The sequence below is a fragment of the Lonchura striata genome, chromosome 4, assembly GCF_050655825.1.
Source record: "Lonchura striata isolate lonStrDom1 chromosome 4, ASM5065582v1, whole genome shotgun sequence".
Taxonomy (NCBI): domain Eukaryota; kingdom Metazoa; phylum Chordata; class Aves; order Passeriformes; family Estrildidae; genus Lonchura; species Lonchura striata.
Window position 1 is genome coordinate 6574177 of NC_140706.1, and position 20366 is coordinate 6594542.

General features: G+C 43.0%; 1 protein-coding gene across 6 annotated transcripts in view; it reads left to right on the plus strand.

The window, feature by feature from the left end:
- FGFRL1 (fibroblast growth factor receptor like 1) overlaps positions 1–7504 on the plus strand; it is a 206199-nt gene extending 198695 nt beyond the window's left edge. For all 6 annotated transcript variants that reach the window (XM_085577523.1, XM_085577521.1, XM_021535703.3 and 3 more), the window contains one exon: positions 2748–7504. In XM_085577523.1, coding sequence (XP_085433649.1) covers positions 2748–3157 — 410 coding nt within the window. In that variant the 3' untranslated portion in view covers positions 3158–7504. The remainder of the gene's footprint in view (positions 1–2747) is intronic.
- Positions 7505–20366: the final 12862 nt, after the last annotated feature.

The following is a 20366-nucleotide window of genomic DNA, read 5'->3' on the forward strand; positions in this document are numbered from 1 at the left end:
CTGTTGCCCATTGGCTCCCTGGCCCTCTGTGCTGATTTAGGCTAGCCCAGTTCTGATAAGAATGAATGGGGTACTGAATCAGCCCTGATTTAAATCAGTCCCTGTTGAAATCCTGTTGATGTTATTTCCTTTTTTCCCTTTGTGGGGAATAACTACAGAATTACAGAATGGGTTGGCTTGGAAGGGACTACTGTTGGTCATCTGGTCCAACTTCCCTGCTCAAGCAGAGTCAATCCAGAGCATGTGGCACAGGGTTGTGTCAGGATGGTTCTGGAATATCTCCAGTGAGGGAGACTCCACACCCTATCTGGGCAATCTGTTCAGTGCTCACTGTTCACTGCACAGTAAAAGAGTTCTTCCTCATGTTCAGGTAGAACTTCATGGGCATCAGTTTTTGCCCTTTCTTTGTCTCTTATTGCTCAGCATCATGGAGCAGAGCCTGGCCCATGCTCTGACACCTCCCTGCAGATACTTACAGACATTGTTGAGGCCCCTCTCAGTCATCCAGGTGATATACATGGAATTACCTACTCCTGTATGAGAGAGGAGCAAGCTGGGAAAAGATACTACAGTTGCAGATACTAAATCACTTCATGACAGGCTGCAGGATGGGAGAGGGGAACTGAATATCAGCACAGTTTGCAACCTCATTCCCTAAAATTCCTCCTTTCTCTTGCCCTTATTTATATTGCTTTTACTGGTAAAAGGAAATAATGACACAGGCCCATAAAATGAGGGAAGGATAAAAACTGTCTGGGTAACAAAGAAATGAAATGAATGAGTGTGAAAACCAGAATGATTGATTAGTTAAATTTTTATCCAATGGTCCCCTGGGGCCCCTGTACACAGCTGCTGCCTTCCCTCCCCAGAACTCAGAGCTGGTGGCCACATCCAGCAGAGACTCTTATCATTTGTGTTTGAGACCCACCATCCTTGCCTGGTCATTTGCTCCTTTGTCTTCTGCCTATTGCAGTTCTACCCTGATAAACATTAAGGACTATACTCTAACTGTAAATAAAATGAAAAAGCAGCATGGGTGGGATATAACTCAAAGCCTCTGGGAGTTTCTGAGCGATGAGAGTCTGATCCAGCTCCCATTGAAATCAGGGGGAGACTTTCCATGGATTTAAATGGGACTGCAGTGAGGCCTTATGCCAGAACCAGAGCCTGCAGGGCTGTTGATATTGGCAGTGATGGAAAAGGAGAACCCAGCTTGCCCTAAGATGCAAAGATGTGGTTGTAAAGCCATGAGTTAAAAAAAGACCATTCTGCTTGTAAATCTACCAGATTTGACATTGACAGCTCTGAGGAACATGGATGAATATCAAAACACTTTCTTTTCAGCCCAGCATAGGATTTCTGCCAACCAGCATGAAGACTTCTGTTTTCATGGTCAGCTGATGGGTCAACTCTCTGATCATGTCATGTTTTTAACAGGAGGCTGGACCAGACTTGCCTTCCAGCCTAAATTATCCTGTAATTTCCAGAGCTGGTGAATCAAAATTTCATCTATTGAGGTCAAAGTATAGGTCCTCCTAACTTCAAAGAGACCACATGTTATATATTTAACATTTCAAACTACCCATAGGATTATTTGTCAAGGAGAGAAAAAGACATTAGTGTCTTAAAAAAGTTTAGCTTGAAAGTTAAGTGATAGGTGTTTGAATATAACATACTGATTGATTAAGACAGCCTGTGGTTTTGGAGGTTTTCTGGGTGTCTCCCTGCAAGCTGAATTCTGTGCCTAGGTATGTTTCAGGGCATTTGATATTCCAGCTGGTAGCTATCTAGACAAGGATTTTCACAGCTAGAATCCTACCCCAGGACTCCTTTTGGGTCTATAAATCAGGAGATCAGGCTGAAAAACTCAAGTGGCTATCCAGGAATAGACACTGACTGCCAACTGCAGAGAGATAAAGGAGGAGGTAGTTGTGAAAGATGATGTCTAAAGCATCTTATCTCCTCCAGTAGCTAAATTTACTGCCCTTGAAAAGTCAGCAGCAGCTCTAAAGAGACTGGTGGAGCCCATTTGGGGTAGGAAGCTGGGGACACATTTCAATGCTGAAAGAAGTTTCAGTTCTCCATGGCTTGGGAACCAAGGAGGGGCCACCAGCTCCCCTACATTTTTCCCATCCTTCAGCCTTCCTCTCAACCACATAAGAAAGTCAAGACAACACCTCCAAAACCCCACATTCATTCTCCCTGCCGTGGTGGAACACTGCTGGGTAGCTCCAGGATTGCTAGACAGGATTTCCAGAGAGTGTCTGAAGCCCTTGCAGGCAGAGTTACACCTGGCAGAGGTTGGTGGGCAGCATGCTGCAGCTCTGTGGCAACCTGATTGTGCCTCCTGGGCTGGTGACAATGAGTTTTACTAACATGTCCTGTGCTGTGTCCTTCAGTTAGCAGCAAAGCCCATTCTGTCACAGAGTGAGAGGGTTAGGAAACTCTCTCAGGCTGGCTCTAGTGTGCATGCATTAAAGCTTGGATAAGAGAGTTATAAAATCCCCCAAAGATTCCCCTCCTGACCCCGAAACCAGAGAAAATGAGTTGCTTGTCCTTCCAGGAGCACTGAAAAGCAAAGCAGTTACCAAACACCATGTGCTGGCTTGATTTCCCCCTCGTTTCTTGGTCTGGCAGAGTTGCCAGACAGTCTGTACAACAGCCAGCCCAAGTGTGACATCTGTTTCGAATCCACTTTGCCTGCATGTAATTAACTCTTTCTGTCTCTCCCCCGCCGCCATGCCCAGATCCCAAGCCTCCCAGCGCACCTGTGCCCCCTTCCTCGGCCAGCAGCCTGCCCTGGCCCGTGATCATCGGCATCCCAGCCGGAGCCGTCTTCATCTTCGGGACCATCCTGCTGTGGCTGTGCCAGTCCAAGAAGAAGCCCTGCTCGCCCCCGGCCGCTGCCCCCGTGCACCGCCCGCCGCCCCGCGACCGGATCTGCGTCTCCCAGCTCCCCGACAAAGACTGCATCTCCTCCATAAACTACGAGGAGTACGTGGCCCAGCAGCAGCATTTACTGTCCCAGGGGCCCGCCCTGGCCCCTGCCATGGCCTCCAAAATGTACCCAAAGATTTACACGGACATCCACACCCACACCCACTCGCACGTGGAAGGCAAAGTCCACCAGCACCAGCACATCCAGTACCAGTGCTAAGGGTTGGCCCCGTGTACAGTGGCTCGTTTGGGCTTTTCCTCGTGGTACCTCAGCAGAGACTGCTCCGAGTCAGCTCAGCACTGCCAGCAACAGGCAAAGCAGACAGAAAAGGTTATATATGTAATTTTAAATATATATATATACATATATATATAATTGTATATGCGTGTGTGTATGTGTGTATATATATATGTGTATATATCTATATCTATCTATATAAATATATATATAATAGAGAAAGACACAGAGAGAAAAGAGATTTTTTTTTTTTTAATTATTGCAATCAGGATGTAGCCGAGGAATAATGAAGGAACTCCAATGCACAGCAGAGAGGCAGCTGTCTCCAGCAGCAGAGCCTTCCTGGATATTTTAATTAAAGTGGCAACAAGTGAGATGGGACACAGGGATGTGAACCACCACCTCCTTCCTTGTGTTACTGAAGGGAGCAGGTAGAGCAGGAGGTGTGTGTGGTACTTTTCTGGCTGGGCACGGATGCCTGCTGGGCATCACTTGTTTGGTGGGAAACCCCCAGACCTCTCCTGCTCTGAGTGACTCAAGCTCTAATGTACCTGAGGTTTAGTGCCAAAGCACCAGGAGGCATAACCCATTCATCTCTTCCAGGGAAAGCAAATAACACAAGAGGGTCTGAAAAAAACAATTTCTGTTCACGAGGTGAAATGCCATGTGCTTCTCAGTTGTGGTCAGCACAATCAGCTAACCAAGCTGGTTGGTTCAGTTTCTGCAAGGTGAAGGCATCTTGTTTCTCATGGGATGTTCTGCAGATCAGCTCCGCTCCTCTGGTCGTAGGACTCAGTGCCACTGCCAGGAAAAAGGAAAGAAGGAAAGAGGAACATTGTACAGAACATCTTTATATTTATATTTAAGAAATAATAATAATAATATTAATAATATTTGAACTGCTGATGGTGACGAAAGCAAAACACACTGTCCTTCTCTGATGGCTTAGAGTGACAAGCTACTGGATTTTCTGCATCAATGCAAAATATGTGAAAGCATTAGAAAAAATAGTAAGAAGCAAAGAGAGTGAAATAATCTTGTAGGAAAAAATTGCATTTGAGAAATATCCACCTAGGTTGTGTGTGGTGTCCCCTCCCCTCAGATATCACTTCGTAAGTGATAAAACATTGCAGTTCAAGCAACAGTAAAAACAGAAAGAAGAGAAAATAAATAAGGACCATATTAAATACCTATATGGACTGGAAATGAATCCAATTGCAAAATATAAAACCTTTGTAATTCTATATAGAGTTTAAACAGAAGTCATGTATATTTAATTTATTTTGTTAAACAAAAAAAATGTATGATATTTTCCTCAAAACAGGCATTTCTATATGTATTTTTGATCAAAGAAAATAAAGATTTTTTTTTTTCAGGTTCTGTAGATGCCATGCTCAGAACACACTTGATGTAGCTTGTGACCGACTGTGCTTCTCCTAACCTGGAGGCCAGCTGTCTCTATGCCTTTTCACACTAGCCAGGTGTCATCTCCTGCCACCCCAGGTGCTGCTGGTGCCATCCTGTCCATCAGAAACTGACCTTTTCCACTGTCTGTGTTCTGACTGTGGGGGTCTGCAGTGGCAGATCACTTCTCATGGACCCCAGCCTTCTTCAGCAGCAGAGCTCTTCTCTCACAGGGAAAACTGTTTCACTGTGCATTTCTGGGGGGTATGGGGAGAATGATTCATTAGTTTTTTAAGCCCAGACCTGGAGTGGTTTGTTGGCTTGGGTTTTTTAAAGAAAATTTTGTAAATCAAAGCACAACAATTTGTGAGGCTGTAGAAAGAACTTTGGCCTCAGGGTGCTTGGAAGGGGAAATCATGAAATGTAGGTGAAACACTTAATTTGTAACTACAGCTGCTTTGGGAGCCAGTGGAGGGTGAGCTGGGCACAGTGAGGAGAGAACACAGGAGCTGCTCCCCTTCAGAGGGGCTTGAACCTCTCTTTTGCTGCACACCACAGAGAGGCACCCAGCTCTTCAGGGGCCAACATTTTCTTTGGGGAAGGCAGGTTCATCAATGATGCAACTGTTTCTATTCTTTCCATTTAGAGTTTGATGGTTAAAAAAAAAGAGAAAATAAGAAATTTTGAAACATGCTAATTTTTAAGTTTGGATTTACTTCCTTCTCAAGCCTGTTCCATGAAAGAGATTGTCACCAAACCAGCTGCTCCATTTAGAAGTGAAACACTTTATTTAATTTGAAACAAAGCTGTGCTTTAGGCTTTGCTTTTCTCTGAACATTTGTGGAGATGTTTGTTCTGTTTTGACCCGCAGTGATTTTTTCTGGTGGTTTGTTTGAATCACCAGCAAACCAAACAGTTCCCTGTTTGCTCAGCCGTGGTGCTGCGAGATGGGGCCCCGATTCAGTGAAACACGTCATCTCCTGCTTTCTTCACCAATACATTCTGTCCAAAAAGTCCCTTTCTTGCCTTTGGAGTAGGTTATCCATGTAATAACCCCTAGAGGAAGACCATCCTTCATTATGGTCCTCCTGCAGAGGTTGTAATAAAGCAGCCCATTGATAACTAGTATTTTTTCAGCAGGAGGGTTCGACACAAATTTATGAAATCCCTAAAATTTAGATTAAGGATATCTTTATATGCATCCTCTCAGCTTCAGGGAGGGCTGAGAGCAGCTTAAGTGTGAGCACTGATATAAGGCATGATTTAGGCAGGAGTTCTTAATGGCTGAAGTATAGTGAGTCATTAATTTTAAAAAATAAATAAAAAAGCCTCTATACACTAAGGGCATTTCCTTTATTTCAACAAGACAGTTAAGTGAATGGTTCCATGAGAGATACTAAAGAGTACATCTCATATCTCGTGCCTGTGGGAAGCTACTTGCTGCACTGTAGTATGTCCCAAACTCCTGCACACTCCAGCAGCATCAGGGGCATGGAGAAGGGCAGAATTCCCCTGGGATCCCATGGCCCTTCTCTGCTCTCTGGGCCAGTCTTGTAGCAAGGAGACACTTCTGAGCCGTGGTGTGTGAGCAGCACTGACACCAGCTTCAGAGGTGGAGGTGAGCGCTGGGTTTGTGGGGTTCAGCCCTAAGCAAACCCTGAGGGATTTTCTAATGGCTCCAGTTCAAGTGGCAGCTCTGTCTCTGAGCCTCAGAGGGGGTTGGTGGGTTAAGAGAAGCACTCCTGTATTTACCATATGGCACAGAATTCCAGGCTGTGTGTAGCACTCTCCACCAGTGCCTTCTGCCCTTTGTGCCCCAGCTCCCTCGTGCTGTACCATGCAGGCAAAAACTTCACATTTTTTCAGATGGCTCAAGTGGAAGGAGTGGCTTCTTCCTGCCCTTCAAAGATAAATCTCTAGTGCTGCCGACAGAGCAAACGTTGCATTAAACTGCCCCACGTGGACGATGCATCAGCACAGGGCAGCTGCAGCTCTTGGCTGTGGCACTGAGAAGGCAGCTCTGGTTTTGGATGCACCATGAGAGATGCTACAAAGGTTTTGATTTGCAGAAAGTGTGGGGATTTCATCCTGCCTTGGCTATCTGCTCCACCTTGACCACCAGAAATGGTGTGAGATTTCCTCCCAGGGAAATACCATCACATGCCCTGTTTAGGAGGGGCTGTGGTTTTTGTCTGGGCCTTGCACTGGCTTGCTGTGCCTGGGTGGATTTCATATTTTTGAGGAATTATTTTTCCTTCATAACGTACCTCTAAAACCTTTTCTGAGTCACTCTGTCCCAAGCCCTACTGCATGCCACTGAATTTTAGGGCTTGATTGTGCCTTGCATATATTGCAAAGTCTTCCATAGTTTAAATAAATTCAACCAGGCCACACATATATGAATGTGTTTTTATTCAGTGGGAAAAGATTTGGATGCATCTTCATTCCTAAATAGAGGGTGTTCAAAGAAAACCATTGTCTTCTTTGTAGTAACTGACCCTATGTTGAACAGAGAAGATTTTTTGTTTTATGTACTTGTATACATATGCATATAGGCATATAGATGTACATGCCAGGCTGTGATACAGAAGGCAGTTGTACTTTTAAAATCATGGAGCTTCAAAGATCAAAGGAATTTTAGCCTTAAAACTCACTATCTTTGTTAATTTTATTTGCATTACAGATCAAACATGGCTTTGCCTACCAACATGCATGGCATTTTTTAAGTTTGTATGGACAATCTTTCTGTGGTCGGCCCCTTTCGAACTGAAAACTTATCAGACATTGAAGATAAAAAGTGTTCTGTGGTTTTCATTTGGTGAAAAATACAATAGCTGAACACATCAAAGGAGACAGAATGGCAAGTGTGTCTGTGGCTTTGTAATAAAAGTTGCAGAAAAACCAGAATAAAAGCCTGGAATTGTCTTAATGTGTTTTAGAGTTCTGTGTTCTGAAGGGAAGTGTGGCTCTGTGTGGGTGTGTGTTTGTTAGCACACATCAGGAGTGCGTGCTGGCAGGGCAAACAGAAAATACAGTAAAGTTACCTGTGTGCCACAGCTTGGTCTGATATTTTGTGTGAGTTCTGTGACTCAAGCAGAGGCATTAATTTTAATGATTTGGGAAATGTTTCTGGGTTTTAGTGAAAAAGGACAGTTTTTTAATCTGTTCACCTCTAGAGCCAAATGCTATAAATGCACTAGAAGCCAAATTTTAATTAGCAAGATGAAATTTTGGAGTACCTGGAGTGGACCAGGGATTTCAAGGTCAAGCTCAGCACCTCTACCTCTTTTGAGTCAAACCTGTGAGTGTCTCATTTCTCACTCCAGAGGCAGTAAATGTCCAAGCTGTGACATCTTAAGTTCAGAAAAGCTGGTCCTCACCCAAACTTCATCTTGACCTGACCTGGGTCTCAAACCTAAAAAACCCTGTGCAGAAATTGCACACTTGGGGTAGGAAAGAGCAAATATTTCTCTGTTGACTACATTTCTATGGCTGTCTGAAACTCTTGAGAGGTTTGAAATATTGGAATAAAGACCTGGGGAAGATGCAGAGATGAGGAAAGCCTGGGAGGAGGTCAGATATTAAAGGGGAATTTATCATTACTTTCCTACCTGGGCAGCACCTCTGCCTATATGAGGAACTTCGAGCATACTCAGGACTCCAAAATGCTCAAAGTTGATTATTAACATGGAATCATTGGAAAAGATCCTTGCAATCATGGAATTATTACCCATACAGAGTTTGTTCCAGCTCTCGGAGATGCTAGTGGGAAAAAAATCCCTGCAATGTCCAATGGGAAATCCAGTTGGACACATGGAGCCATTCTCAGTTTTTTACATCTTTTCTCTGGCTGGCCCATTGGCAGAAAAATATGGGGCAGAAATTAATGGCCCCAGTATGAAGTCAGACACAGATAAATGGGAAGTGCACATACTTTGGAAAAACCTACCAAAGGAAGAGGTAGACACTGCAGCTCTCAAAATCTTCAAGGCTGGGTGCTTTGTAGACTGCATGCGGCTAAATGCAAGATTTTGGGAATGTTACTGGGATAAAGGGACTCATGGAGCCCAGATGAGGTCATCTAGTGGTGCCTTGTGGCCCTAAGGAAATGCAGTTGAGCTGCAGAGAAAAAGAGATGCCAGAGCCTGTCCCTGCACCTGGCTGTGCTGCTCGCAGTGAGCACCGTGGCTGCATGAGTGACCACAGGGCAACCATGGGCTCAGGGCTGCACACCCAGGCTGCTCACCCAGCTCCAGCTGCCTCCAGGCAGGATGATCCCAGCACTACCCAGCTCAGTGCTGCAGTCATGACATTATTTACACAAAGTGGGGCTCTGCACCCACATTTACGGCGGCTTTGTGCAATCAGGGACACGTCCCCGTGTGTACTCACACCCCTCCATTGTAGGGTCTGTCTTTTAAATGCACTGGCGTGGCCTGGGGCTGCCATCCAATGTGTTGGGGTGCATTGGAGTCTGTCATTCTGCTTGTCCTTTGGTGACCAGCTGAGGGAACAGGGTGGTTTAGTCTGGAGGAGGTTGACTTGAGGGGACCTCATTGCTCTCCACAACTGCCTGAAAGGAAACTGTAGTGAGGTGAGGGTTGAGTGGATGAGAGAAAATGACCTTAAACTGCAACAGTGGATGTTCAGATGAGATAACTGGAATGCATTTTACACTGAAAGAGTAGTTAGCCATTGCAGTAAGTTTTCCAGGGAGGTAGTGGAGTCACTGTTTCAGGAAATGTTCAAGAGGTGACTGGATGTAGCACTTAGGGAGATGGTTTAGGGGTGACTATGGTGGTGCTGGTTTGACAGTAGGACTGGATGATCTTGAGGTTCTCTTCCAACCCTGATGATCCTGTAAATGCAGAGAGCACCAAGACACACAGCCAAACTGGTGAGAAAAATTCAAGACCACCAACCAATTAGTATCTTCTAGTTACTTATTGCCCTTTAAATCTTTAAATCTCAAACTATATATAAAGAAAAAAATTCTTCTTCTATGAGCATGGTGAAACACCAGGTTGCCCAGAGAGATGGTGGATGCCCCTTCCCTGGAAACATTCAAGGCCAGGTTGGTCAGGTCTCTGAGCAACCTGATCTAGTTGAAGATGTCCCTGCTTATTGAAGGGATTGGGATTAGTTTATCATTAAAGGTCCCTCCAACCCACTCCATGGTGTGAATCTATGATCCAAATGTGCTGGGATGGGTTTGGGTCTGTCATCCAAATGTGCTGGGATGCATCCAGGCCACCTGCCAGGTCACTTCTGTATTCTGGACCTGGCAGAAAATGCTACTAAATAAGGAGCTGTAGGCATAGACCTTCTCTTCAACTTGTCTTACCAGCAGAGCTTTTCTTTGCCCAATATTCTCAGCTTTTAAAAGTTTGCTACAAACATAAAAAAACCACAAGCAAATCCCAGCACCAAAGGTGTGGATTACTGTAGTTGGAAATAGGAAGTATTGGCTGATAAAACCACATTTAAAATACTGGTGTTACATTGACTGTTAGGTAGAACATATATATTATCTATTTATGGAGTGGAGTCTGGAGAAAAGAGAATGCCCATTTTACATTTTTTTTAGCCAAGGCACTTTTGTGTGTGTTTACCAGCTTCAGGTCTTTGCAATCAATATATGGAGCTATGACTTTTATTTATCCTCATTTTAGCTCATGCATTCTTTTTCTTTCTTCTCTTTCTTCTCTCTCTTTCTTTCTTTCTTTCTTTCTTTCTTTCTTTCTTTCTTTCTTTCTTTCTTTCTTTCTTTCTTTCTTTCTTTCTTTCTCTGTCTCTTTCTCTCTTTTTCTCTTTCTTTTTCTTTTGCTTTCTGCCAGTCTGCTGTAATTAGGATTTAACATAGCCTCCAATATGCATGGACATCAGCAAAGCAATGAATATTTTTTTCCCATTTTTGCTAACCAAATCCAGTCCAAAGTGCTATTTCTATCTGAGCTGATCTATGCTCTGGTGAAAGGAGTAATAAATAACATTTTAGACCAGACTTCAAAATGCCTTTTTCCTTTGATCTGAGTAATTAAAGTCAAACTGCTGTTCCTGAGCATTTTCTGAGCGAATTACAAGAGTTACACAGTTCTTCATTTGTATCTTATTAATCATTATGTGTTATTGATGCTGTTCAAGCAATTAGCACCTAAATATGCCCCATATTGTCATAAAGAGGCAGTAGCAATGTTAATATTAATGCCCTGGTAAACAGTTTGCTCTGATCCAGAGTCCACCATCATGCCTGAATGCCATTTAATATCAATCAGGACTTTACTGATGCCCTTCTGAAGTTGTTCTCTTCTGCAATCTTTTAGCTGTGCAGCGAAGTGAGAAGAAGTCAAAAAATAACATTAAGTAAAAATGGCATCTCTCTTAAGGCAGGATTTTTTCTAAGTTCATTGCAAGTTTTGGTTATTAAAAGGCGAGCGCTTCATGGTGATCGGTCATTTTGACGTTTTTATGGTGTTTTTATTACCCCTGGCTCATTTCCATACTAAAAAGAACATTTGTAACAATACTTGCTCGCTCTGTTATGATTAGGATTGCGCTTTGTTCGGCTGTTGCTGCGCCCAGTAATGCTCTTGGCACGCGTCCTCACAGACCCTGCGGTGTATTTATTCAAAAGGAAGGAAAAAGAAGTGTCTACTAAAACAATAAACTACTACTGCTTGCCTTAATGTGGCCACAGCTTCCTTGTGTTGCAGACAATCAGTTAGAAAAGCTGTTGGGTAAACTTGCTCCTTCTTTGCTGAAAAAATAAATATTCATGAAGCTTACAGCCACTTGTTCCTGTGCTTTATTATTGGGTTGAAAACTGTGAAGGATTTTAAAGCTAATGATTTAATCAGAGAGATAAGGGTGGAGGTCCAGATCCTGGAACCAATGGGAGCTCAGATCCGAAATACTAACGAGGACAGGGTAAGGGCTTAAGGCAAACTTTGATGTGTTACTTCAATATTAATGTTATCCTGCATGTGAGGACAGGTTCAACACAATATTAATTTTATTAATATTGAAAATTGAATACACTAATATATTCACTAATGCTGTCTAAGACAGGAGGTGAATGTGAAAAGAGGGGTCATGAATGGTAGGGAGGGGCAATTAAAAAAAGATAGGGAGTGGTGTAATGTCACCAGAGGTTTCCAGAGTCAAGTCGAGTCAAGGCTTTGGCGCTCCAGATGTGTTGGATCCCAGGAGGCAGCTGGAGTACCTGTGGGGACTTCCTCAGACTCAGGGCAAACTAGAGCACTCAGTGCCCACTGTGTAACAGGTAATTTCTCTTGAGCCCATCACTGCAGAACATCTTTCATTTAAAGTGTGTTCATGTCTTGACTGGCTTGCAAAGACAAGGGAAGATGTTTTAAAGTTTAGATTAATCTTTTTTTTTTTTGGTGAAATTAGCAACAGAGTAATCATAAGCTTCCTAAACAGGAAAGAGAAACTAGCACTTCCCAAAGGTGGTTTGGTTACAGGGTGGAGAAGAAGACCCCCAATGTTGTTTCCTCTTCCACTAAAGTCACAAGATAAGCTGAGTTTGTTACCCAGGTACCATCACACAAAAGGATCAACCTGGCTTTGACAATAAAATACAACGCTGGAAAAAATACAGAAATATGCAGCAAATTGGTGAAGTGTCCATTTACGTTACCTTTGCCCAAACCTGGTAGAGACATCCGGAAATAGAGGTGACTTTCCTTATGCTGCTCTGTCGTGCAGCCTGGGAGGCTGCTGGTCTCCTCAGCTCTCCCTGTCTGTAGGAATAGGAAACAAAACAAGATGATGAGAGGATAGAAGAGTGCAGGGTGGGATCTCCTGCTGGTCCAAGACCCAGCTTTCATCACTCAGCTCCAGAGGCTGTTTGCTGGCCAAAGCCCTGGCCTGCTGGGGAACCCGAGCTGGCCTCTGCCATGGTTCAGTGAGAGCAAAGAGCTCTCCCACTTGACATCACAAGAGGAGTGTTTTGATGTTTATCTGAAACTCCCTTTCAAAAGTACATTCGTGGCAGAGGCTGCATGTAAGGACAGGTTCAACCCACTATCGTGAAGAAGTGATAAAACACTTTTCTCTCATTTTGGTTCTTAAGGCCTAATACTCCCATATGCCAGAAAAGATTTGTAAGGGGCCATAAAGTCAGCACAGCTCTGTTTGCACTTGTTTTTTGGTTCCTTGACAGTGCTGCTGGGGCCTCTGTGCAAACATGACTCTGCAGTCAGCATTTAAAGTGCCAGTCCCTGAAGCATTTGATCTGATTTTCTCTCTATGCTGTAATGGACCCAGAAACCAAAAGTTGGAAAATCACACAGGCAAATCAATGTTAAAATAGTACTTAGAAATAACCTATTTATTAAATAATTTTATGATAAAATATTATATACATTGTGTAGGTAAATTATTACTCTCAATTTCCAGAGTATCTTCACACCACATATTTTTGACCACTAAAAATTCCTACATCCCTGTGAATCATAACAATGATCACTCTCACTGTATAGAAAAGACATTGAAATACAGATAAATGAAAAGGTCATTATAGAGCAGGAAGAATAGAAATTTGAGCACCAAATTAATGTCTGTCCAAAGCCATCACCTTCCTCATTAGGTCAGCAGTGCTTGTTTTAAATCACAGGACATCTGTGGTCTCCTGTCCCAGGTAACAGGAGACAGGACAAAAGGAAATGATCTCCAGTTTCACAAGGGGAGGTTTAGATTCAAAATTATGAAAAATTCTTCACAGAAAGGGTGGTCAGGCTTTGGAACAGGCTGCCCAAGGCAGTGGTGGATTTACCAACCCTGGAAGTCTGAAGACATGTAGATGTGGCACTTGGGGACATGGATTAGTGGTGGCCTTGGCAGTGCTGGATTAATGGCTGGACTCAATGATCTCAGAGTTCTTTATCAACCTTAACAATTCTATGATTCTTTGTTTTACTGTCTTTCAGAGCATCAGGAGTAGCAAAGCAAGACTAAGGTCAATTATGTCCCCAAACTAGAGCTGGTGGCAAAATGGGAATACTGGAAGCCCCACTGGGGAGGCTGTGTCTGAGTTCCAAGCTCAGTCTCTCAGTCAATGGAAGGCACAGCCACTTTGTTACTCTGTTCAGGGTCTTCACTTGTCCTTTTTTTCTTCCAAAACATTGTCTAAAAGGTGAGGCTGTTTCCCCAGGTGCTGGATGAGGCAATCAGAGTGATCTGGGTTAAACTTGGCTTCCTAGAAGTCACTGGGATTCTTAGGCTGGACTTTTTAGGAGGCAAGCTCATTTCCTTTAAGAAGCTGGCAGCCCTCTGACAACTGCTGTCATCAGCAATCTGGTATATAATTTTTTTCCTTTTATTTTCTGGACAAGTATGTACAGGAGAAATGTGAGGGGGAATTTTTACCATCCTGGAGGAACCGTGCAAGATGTGTCAACACCAAACCTTTGTCCTATAGCTACTAGAAAAATTCAGCTGTGTGTGGTTTCAACTCATGCATGTCAAGCATTAAGAAGCTTCTGTCTAAGGCCATGTGTTGTTCTTAAGAAAGCTGGGGGGGGAAGATCATGATAAATAATTCACATTTCAACTAGCACTAAATGGAATTTTTACCAAGAAGGTTCAAATTATTTATTAAACACTGTTAAGTCCCTCCAGGAGTATAAGGCAACAAATGATAGACAATATTTTGGCAGTAAAGAGAAGTGGTTGCTTCCAACAATTATGGATGACCAGGCTGTCCAGGAAACATGTTTGGATTGTTAATCTTGATAGTTTTTCATTGTTGAGATTGTGGTTGAAGATGGCAGTACAGGGACAAGTATAACAGGTGTGGGTTTTTCCTAACTATATGTTAAATTTTGAATGTTTGCTACTCAGAATTCTAAAATATGATTATGGAAAGCATGAATTTCCAAAATCTTCAGTGTGTGTGGCATTAAAAAGAATTTAATATAAAGATATGTTCTTGATGCTTTTTTTAATTTTACAGAAACCATGAAGAGAGTTTACAGAGACAAAACCTGTTACTGCTGTATTTAGTGGTGAAGTTACAGTTATTTTATTCAGGTTAATATATGTGTCACTAGTGTTGGTCAATAAGGAAAGCCATTTTGTTGTTTCTGAGACTGTCAAATATTTGAGCTGTCCCCTGGTAGTATTTTTAATACTTTCAGTCAATGTCCCTAGGGTATTTCACAGTATTTGGAACTCAGAAGCCAGATTTTTTTTATTAATTTAGCGGATTAAATGTGTAGCACTGGAGACATGTTTTGGTCTTTGCCTCTGGCAGTGCCTGTGCAGTATGTAAGGAGGACTAGTCAATAATTCCCATTTTTCGAAGGCAAAATATCAAAACTGGAAGTACACGAATTCCATGAGTCTGCCTGCGGCCTGCAGCCTGGAGTGCTCTTCCGTCCAACCTTTGAAAATTCAATCAGTGTTTCTTTTTCAAACACACCCAGAGGGTTTGACACCTTTTTATGTGATAATCAGGTCCCTATAACTCTCACTCAAGGTGTGAGAGAAGGGCTCTATGCATTGCAGCCCTTGCAAATTTTCCATCCAAAGTCCTGTGAAGTGCTCCAAACCTTGACTTTCTGAGCACCCTCAGCCAGACATCCTGAGGTTTTCCCTTGCGTGGGGATGAAAATAAATGCTGTGGACAGGCAGGGAAGGAGGCAAGGGACTTTCAAAGCTGCAGGAGAGCTGTTCAGGTGACATCCCAGCCCCTCCACCTCCTTGCAGCCACTGGGGCTCCCTCTGGACCCACAGCAGGATTGTGTGGGGGTGGTTTGGAGATGGGGGGCACTATTCTGTCACTAAAGGACACGTGAAAGCCTGATGCAAAGGTGAAAAAGAGAGTGTTTATTTTCTGACTTTAGCATTTATACTTTTTTAAAGGTGACAGTGGATTGGAGGGTGAAGGTGCCACCTCTCTAATGACATTGGACAAACTACTTGTACATCAAGTTTCTCTACCTCTATGAAGGAATGCAAAACAATAGATTGTTTACAGAAAGTTGTGTGAGAAAGTTCTCTAACAGATTGTAAACTCAGAAGGCTTTAGAAAATCTTTAAGAATCAGGGTGACACTATTCCCCTGGAGCTGTCAGAGCTCTCAGTCATGCATCCTGGATCCAGAACCACGGCTGTGCTGCTAGGCTGGAAGAGATGGGCTGGAAATGGCTTCATCTAACATATCTAAGGCAGGCAGGCTGGGCAGGGAGCAAGTTGCCAGGACCCATATTTGGAAGTCTTTCATGGCCATCATCTGCCATCATCTCAAGCCAAGAATCATAAGCATTATAACAAGGAGATATACTTGAGCACAGAGGATTACAGTTTTCTCAAGGATTGTTGTCCTAAACCCCACAGTGGGTAGAGCTTAACATAGTTTATGATAATAACTGAGTATCACATTGCCCATAGCATCAAAAAATGACAGCAAAATTCAGCAGCAGGTGGGCAGCTTTAATTATATAGGCTCCAAAGGGAATAAACACTGGGATGGTTTTTACTGTCTGTCTGGTATGAGTCAGTCCACAATGACCCTACTGGTGTGATTTGGTGAGAATGAAGCATCTAGCCTGTATTTAACCATGCAAAGTTTCTTTTTCTTTTTTCCCCCCTCTCCCTGTGAGAGCAGAGAAAACAGGATTTGTAGGAGGAACTGGGGGATGTGTTACTGTCAGTGATTTGCACATATCTGAAACAGGGCTGAAACAGAGGAAGCACCCGAACAGCTGGGACGGCAACAGATGTTCTCCAGACAGCTCTGCCTCATGAAGATGTAGTGCAGGAATAGGTCATGTTACAGAAACAGAAAATTAAAAAGAGTGATTTTGCATGCATGAGCACTGGCTCCCCAGGCCTGGCAGCATGAGTGACACTGGACAGGGGAAGGCAGCTGGGACCCCTCTGGAGAGATCATTGTGTCCCTTGCCACCACAGCCTGTTTTTCCAACACAGAGATACCTCCAGCAGAAATAACCAGACTCCCAGTACAGAAACTCAGCGGGGGGTGAATGCAAAATCCTCTCACAATTTCTGCAATTTAAGGGTGGGTTCTCAATTTCTTGGTATTTCTGCCTTAAGGCTTTTAGCCTCTTCCTCTGCCTCTCTTCCTGCTAGTCGCTGAGTGTGGATTTTCCTTTCTACTGACCTAGAAATTAGATTGGCTGCAGGAAATTTGCCAGGAATCCCTGGACATTATTCCCTGTAGTCCTCAACAGGATCAGCAGGACCTGTTGTGGTGAAACCAGGTGGTGATGTCCCAGTGGAGCTCCAGTGCAGTCTCTGCCATCAGCCACACCAACCCAAAGCACCCAGGGAAGGTCCCAGAGTGTGGGCAGGACAGCACTGCCCTTGCCCTTGCAGTGTCTGCTGCTTGCATGCTACTGATTTCATCTAGGTAGAAATAGAAGATTTTAGGTGATCTTTGAGGCCAAGAGACACTATACCTTCCTTTCCTTCAGATAAAGAGAGTGTCCCAACTACCAGGTCATAGGGTTTCTTCAGAGATTTCCTTGAAACTGAGCTGTTTTGCATCCAGGAATGCAATAGTGATGAGGTCAGATCTCAAACTGGGAGCACAGAGAGCAATATCTTGTACTATTATTAATTTTTTTTTTCCAAACTGGGCATCATTTATTTCCACAATGAGCAACATCATAAAAAAAATAACTGGCTCTCTTCACTGTTTTCATTTGGGTACACAGAACAATTTTCTTACCTTCCTGTCTGGTTGCTCCATTTGAGGTGTCCCAAAGGTTTTCCTAATTTAATTCTTTTCATTACAAAACTGAACATTGCCCTCTTACACTTAGTGCTTTCAATATGTTAAAAATTCTGATGTCTTTCACAGGTATCTTATTCAGCTTTGCCACAATGATGCTCTAAAAAAGCTCCATCAGTAAATGGAAATGGACTCAAAGGGATATTAAAGATATTTAAGTAAACACATTAAGCAAGCATTAAGAAAAGTGAGCACTCTTAACTCGATGAAATGAGACTGCAAGCACACAAGGGCCCATAATGGCAATTTCATTACAAACAGGCTCCTGTGCACATACTCACATGTTCCAGCCCTCTCTCCTAATATGAGAAAAGTGTGATCTATCATGTCTTTGCCTGATATCACTGCTCTGCTGGCATTGAAATATTGTATTTATTGCACTGTGAAGTTCTTGGGGCCAAAAACATTGTGGCCCTGAGTGGAAGGGCCTCACTTTGTTGTGTCTCTCTAAGTTCATCAGGTTCCCACAGAAACCCAGAGCCCACCAAATAACCAAATGTCCTATTTGCAAACACATGGAGCAGCCACTGGGGATTTCTCAAAATATTTTAATCTCTTTAACCACCCATTTCTGAGAATAATTTAATTCAGCCTTTAGCACACCTCATGCTGTAGAACAGTGCATTTTACCACCGTACTCCTGTGCAGGTACTGCTGGGAGCTGCAGCAGCCACTCTGGCACTGCAAAGGGCAGCATGGTCACCTCTTGCTGGGAAATTATGCAGACAAATCTAACAGAGCAATCCACAGGCATCCCACTTCCTGACAGTTGCTGCTCAAAATCTTTATTGAATGCTGATGAATTGAAACCACCTATACAAAATTCAGGGAATGATTTCTGAGGAAAGGAAAGAGTAACTGGGATTTCTTTTGCACATGTTTTCTATATTGCACTCATAATTACTAATTGATTCCTCACTTGGGATTACAGGCTATTATTTTAAGCTTCAGAATATCAGTGACATATTGGGATAGACTGATTGCAAATCTCTATTTTTCCTATTTCTGAATAGGGATTACTTGTAAAACTTGGATATTTTCCTTACCTGGGAGATTAGGGTAAGGTTACCAATCCAAATTATCCTGTATTTCTGGTCCAGACCAGTCCCAAATTGCCATCTCTTTCTGTTTCTGACCTCCTTTTAGCTTTCACACTTCCCTTCCATGCTGGGATCATCTTTGCAGTAGAAATCATCTTTCTGCCCAGGAAAGCCCCTCTCTGCAAAAGAAAAGATAAAGAGCTGAAAAGGCAAGTTGGATTTTAGAGATACATTTCAAATATTTTCCTGCTGCTCATGGGACCTTGCTGGTCCTGTGGCCAGCCAAAATTACAGCAATGAAGAATGATCAACCACCAGGACAGGTCAAGTCACTGGGTTTCCTTATTGACCAATACTGGTCACAGGACTCCTGTGGGAACCTCAGCTTCTCCACTGCCCAGGATTATGAGTGTCAATCACGGCACTTCCATGAGCAGCACCTGCTCCCAGAGCACTCCTCTACAAACAGGGCAGGACTTTTGGGGCACAGCCTGGAGTTGTTGAGTCACATCTGGTACCTGGAGAAATTTCCCTTGTTAGCTGTCCTATCAGATGTAGGGGCTCCATTTTGTCCCTACAGGTCATTTTCTTTCTGACTGAGAACCTGGGACAATAAGAAGAAAAAGCTGTGTTGTAATTATCTGAGCAAAAGAAAGTTCAGGAGGGAAAGAAAACACTCAAGTAGCCATATACTTCTGTGGTAATTCTTGAAAAGAGACTAACATCAGCTTTCTAGCAGTTTATGAGGGTGGCAGACAGCCTTGTCCACGTTTCCAAGACCTCACAACCCTTTGGAAACTCAGCAGCCAAGTCCATAATGCAGCTGGAGGTTTGAGTGTCCAGTGCCCTTGCTAAGCACCTCTCAATGGAAGAGAACCAGCAAGGCACTAATCTTGCTTTTTTTTCCTGTTGAAATCACTGTTTTCTCCTGACTGCTGCAGTGAAGCACGGCACAGAAACTCAGGAACCTGCATGCTGAATTCCTGGATAATTTACTGGGCTGCAAAGATGATACAACCCAGAGTCCAAACAAAAAAAAAAAAAAAAAAAAAAGGTGTGAAGAGGAACAGGGGGAGAGTGGGGGAAACACTTGAATCTTCTCTCTGGGAGGCTTTTCTAAAACATCAACTTTGGCATGGTCTGGGATGCTTCAACTGGAAAATCTGCAGATGAGACACAAGAGGCTACTTCAGGAACTGAGAGGCCTTTTTAGGGTGAAGTGCTATGAATAAATGACCAAAGCCAGTGACAGTGAGAGAAATCAAAAGAACCATAAGAACATAAAAAGTAGGGAAAATTTGAGGTCAGTTTCTATAATTTAGTATAACTGCACCCTCTTATTTGACCACTGCAAGAGCTAGAGCTTTCATGCCTGATTCTAAGCAGGAGATGTATAAAAAATCAAATTAATTTGGAGGAAGAGGAAGAAGCTGAGTTGAAAATGAGAGAATGGGTTGATCATTTGACTTAATCTACTCAACAATTTTCATTACACCCTCCCTGACCATTTTCCAGTTGAGAGGGGAGTGTTTTCTCTCCATCTATTGATGAAAGAAACCTTCACAAGGGTTGGTTTGCTGTGAGAGAACCTCTGCCTGGAGAACTTGGCCCCACAAGTCAGTAGGAAATTTATTTCCATTCTGTGAGAAATTTCAGTGATTTTGCTTTTCCTGTCCTGTAATAAATAAGAAGAACAAGTAAAATTCTCCACGCCAAACCTTTCCCCTCCAATTTCAGATTTGTTCCACAGAAATTTTTAATCTGAAACATGTGAGACCAGTTTATTTCAATTCTGATATTCAGAGATAAGGAAAAACCCTTGAAAAGTGTAAGTGTACTACAATTTCAAAGGTACTTTAGAATAAAAATAAATTATTCATTTAAGGAAAAAATTAAATGACACAGTTGGGAAGAGTATTTCTTAAATGTTTGGTCTGGAGATTATTCCTTCCCCAAATGTTCCTCT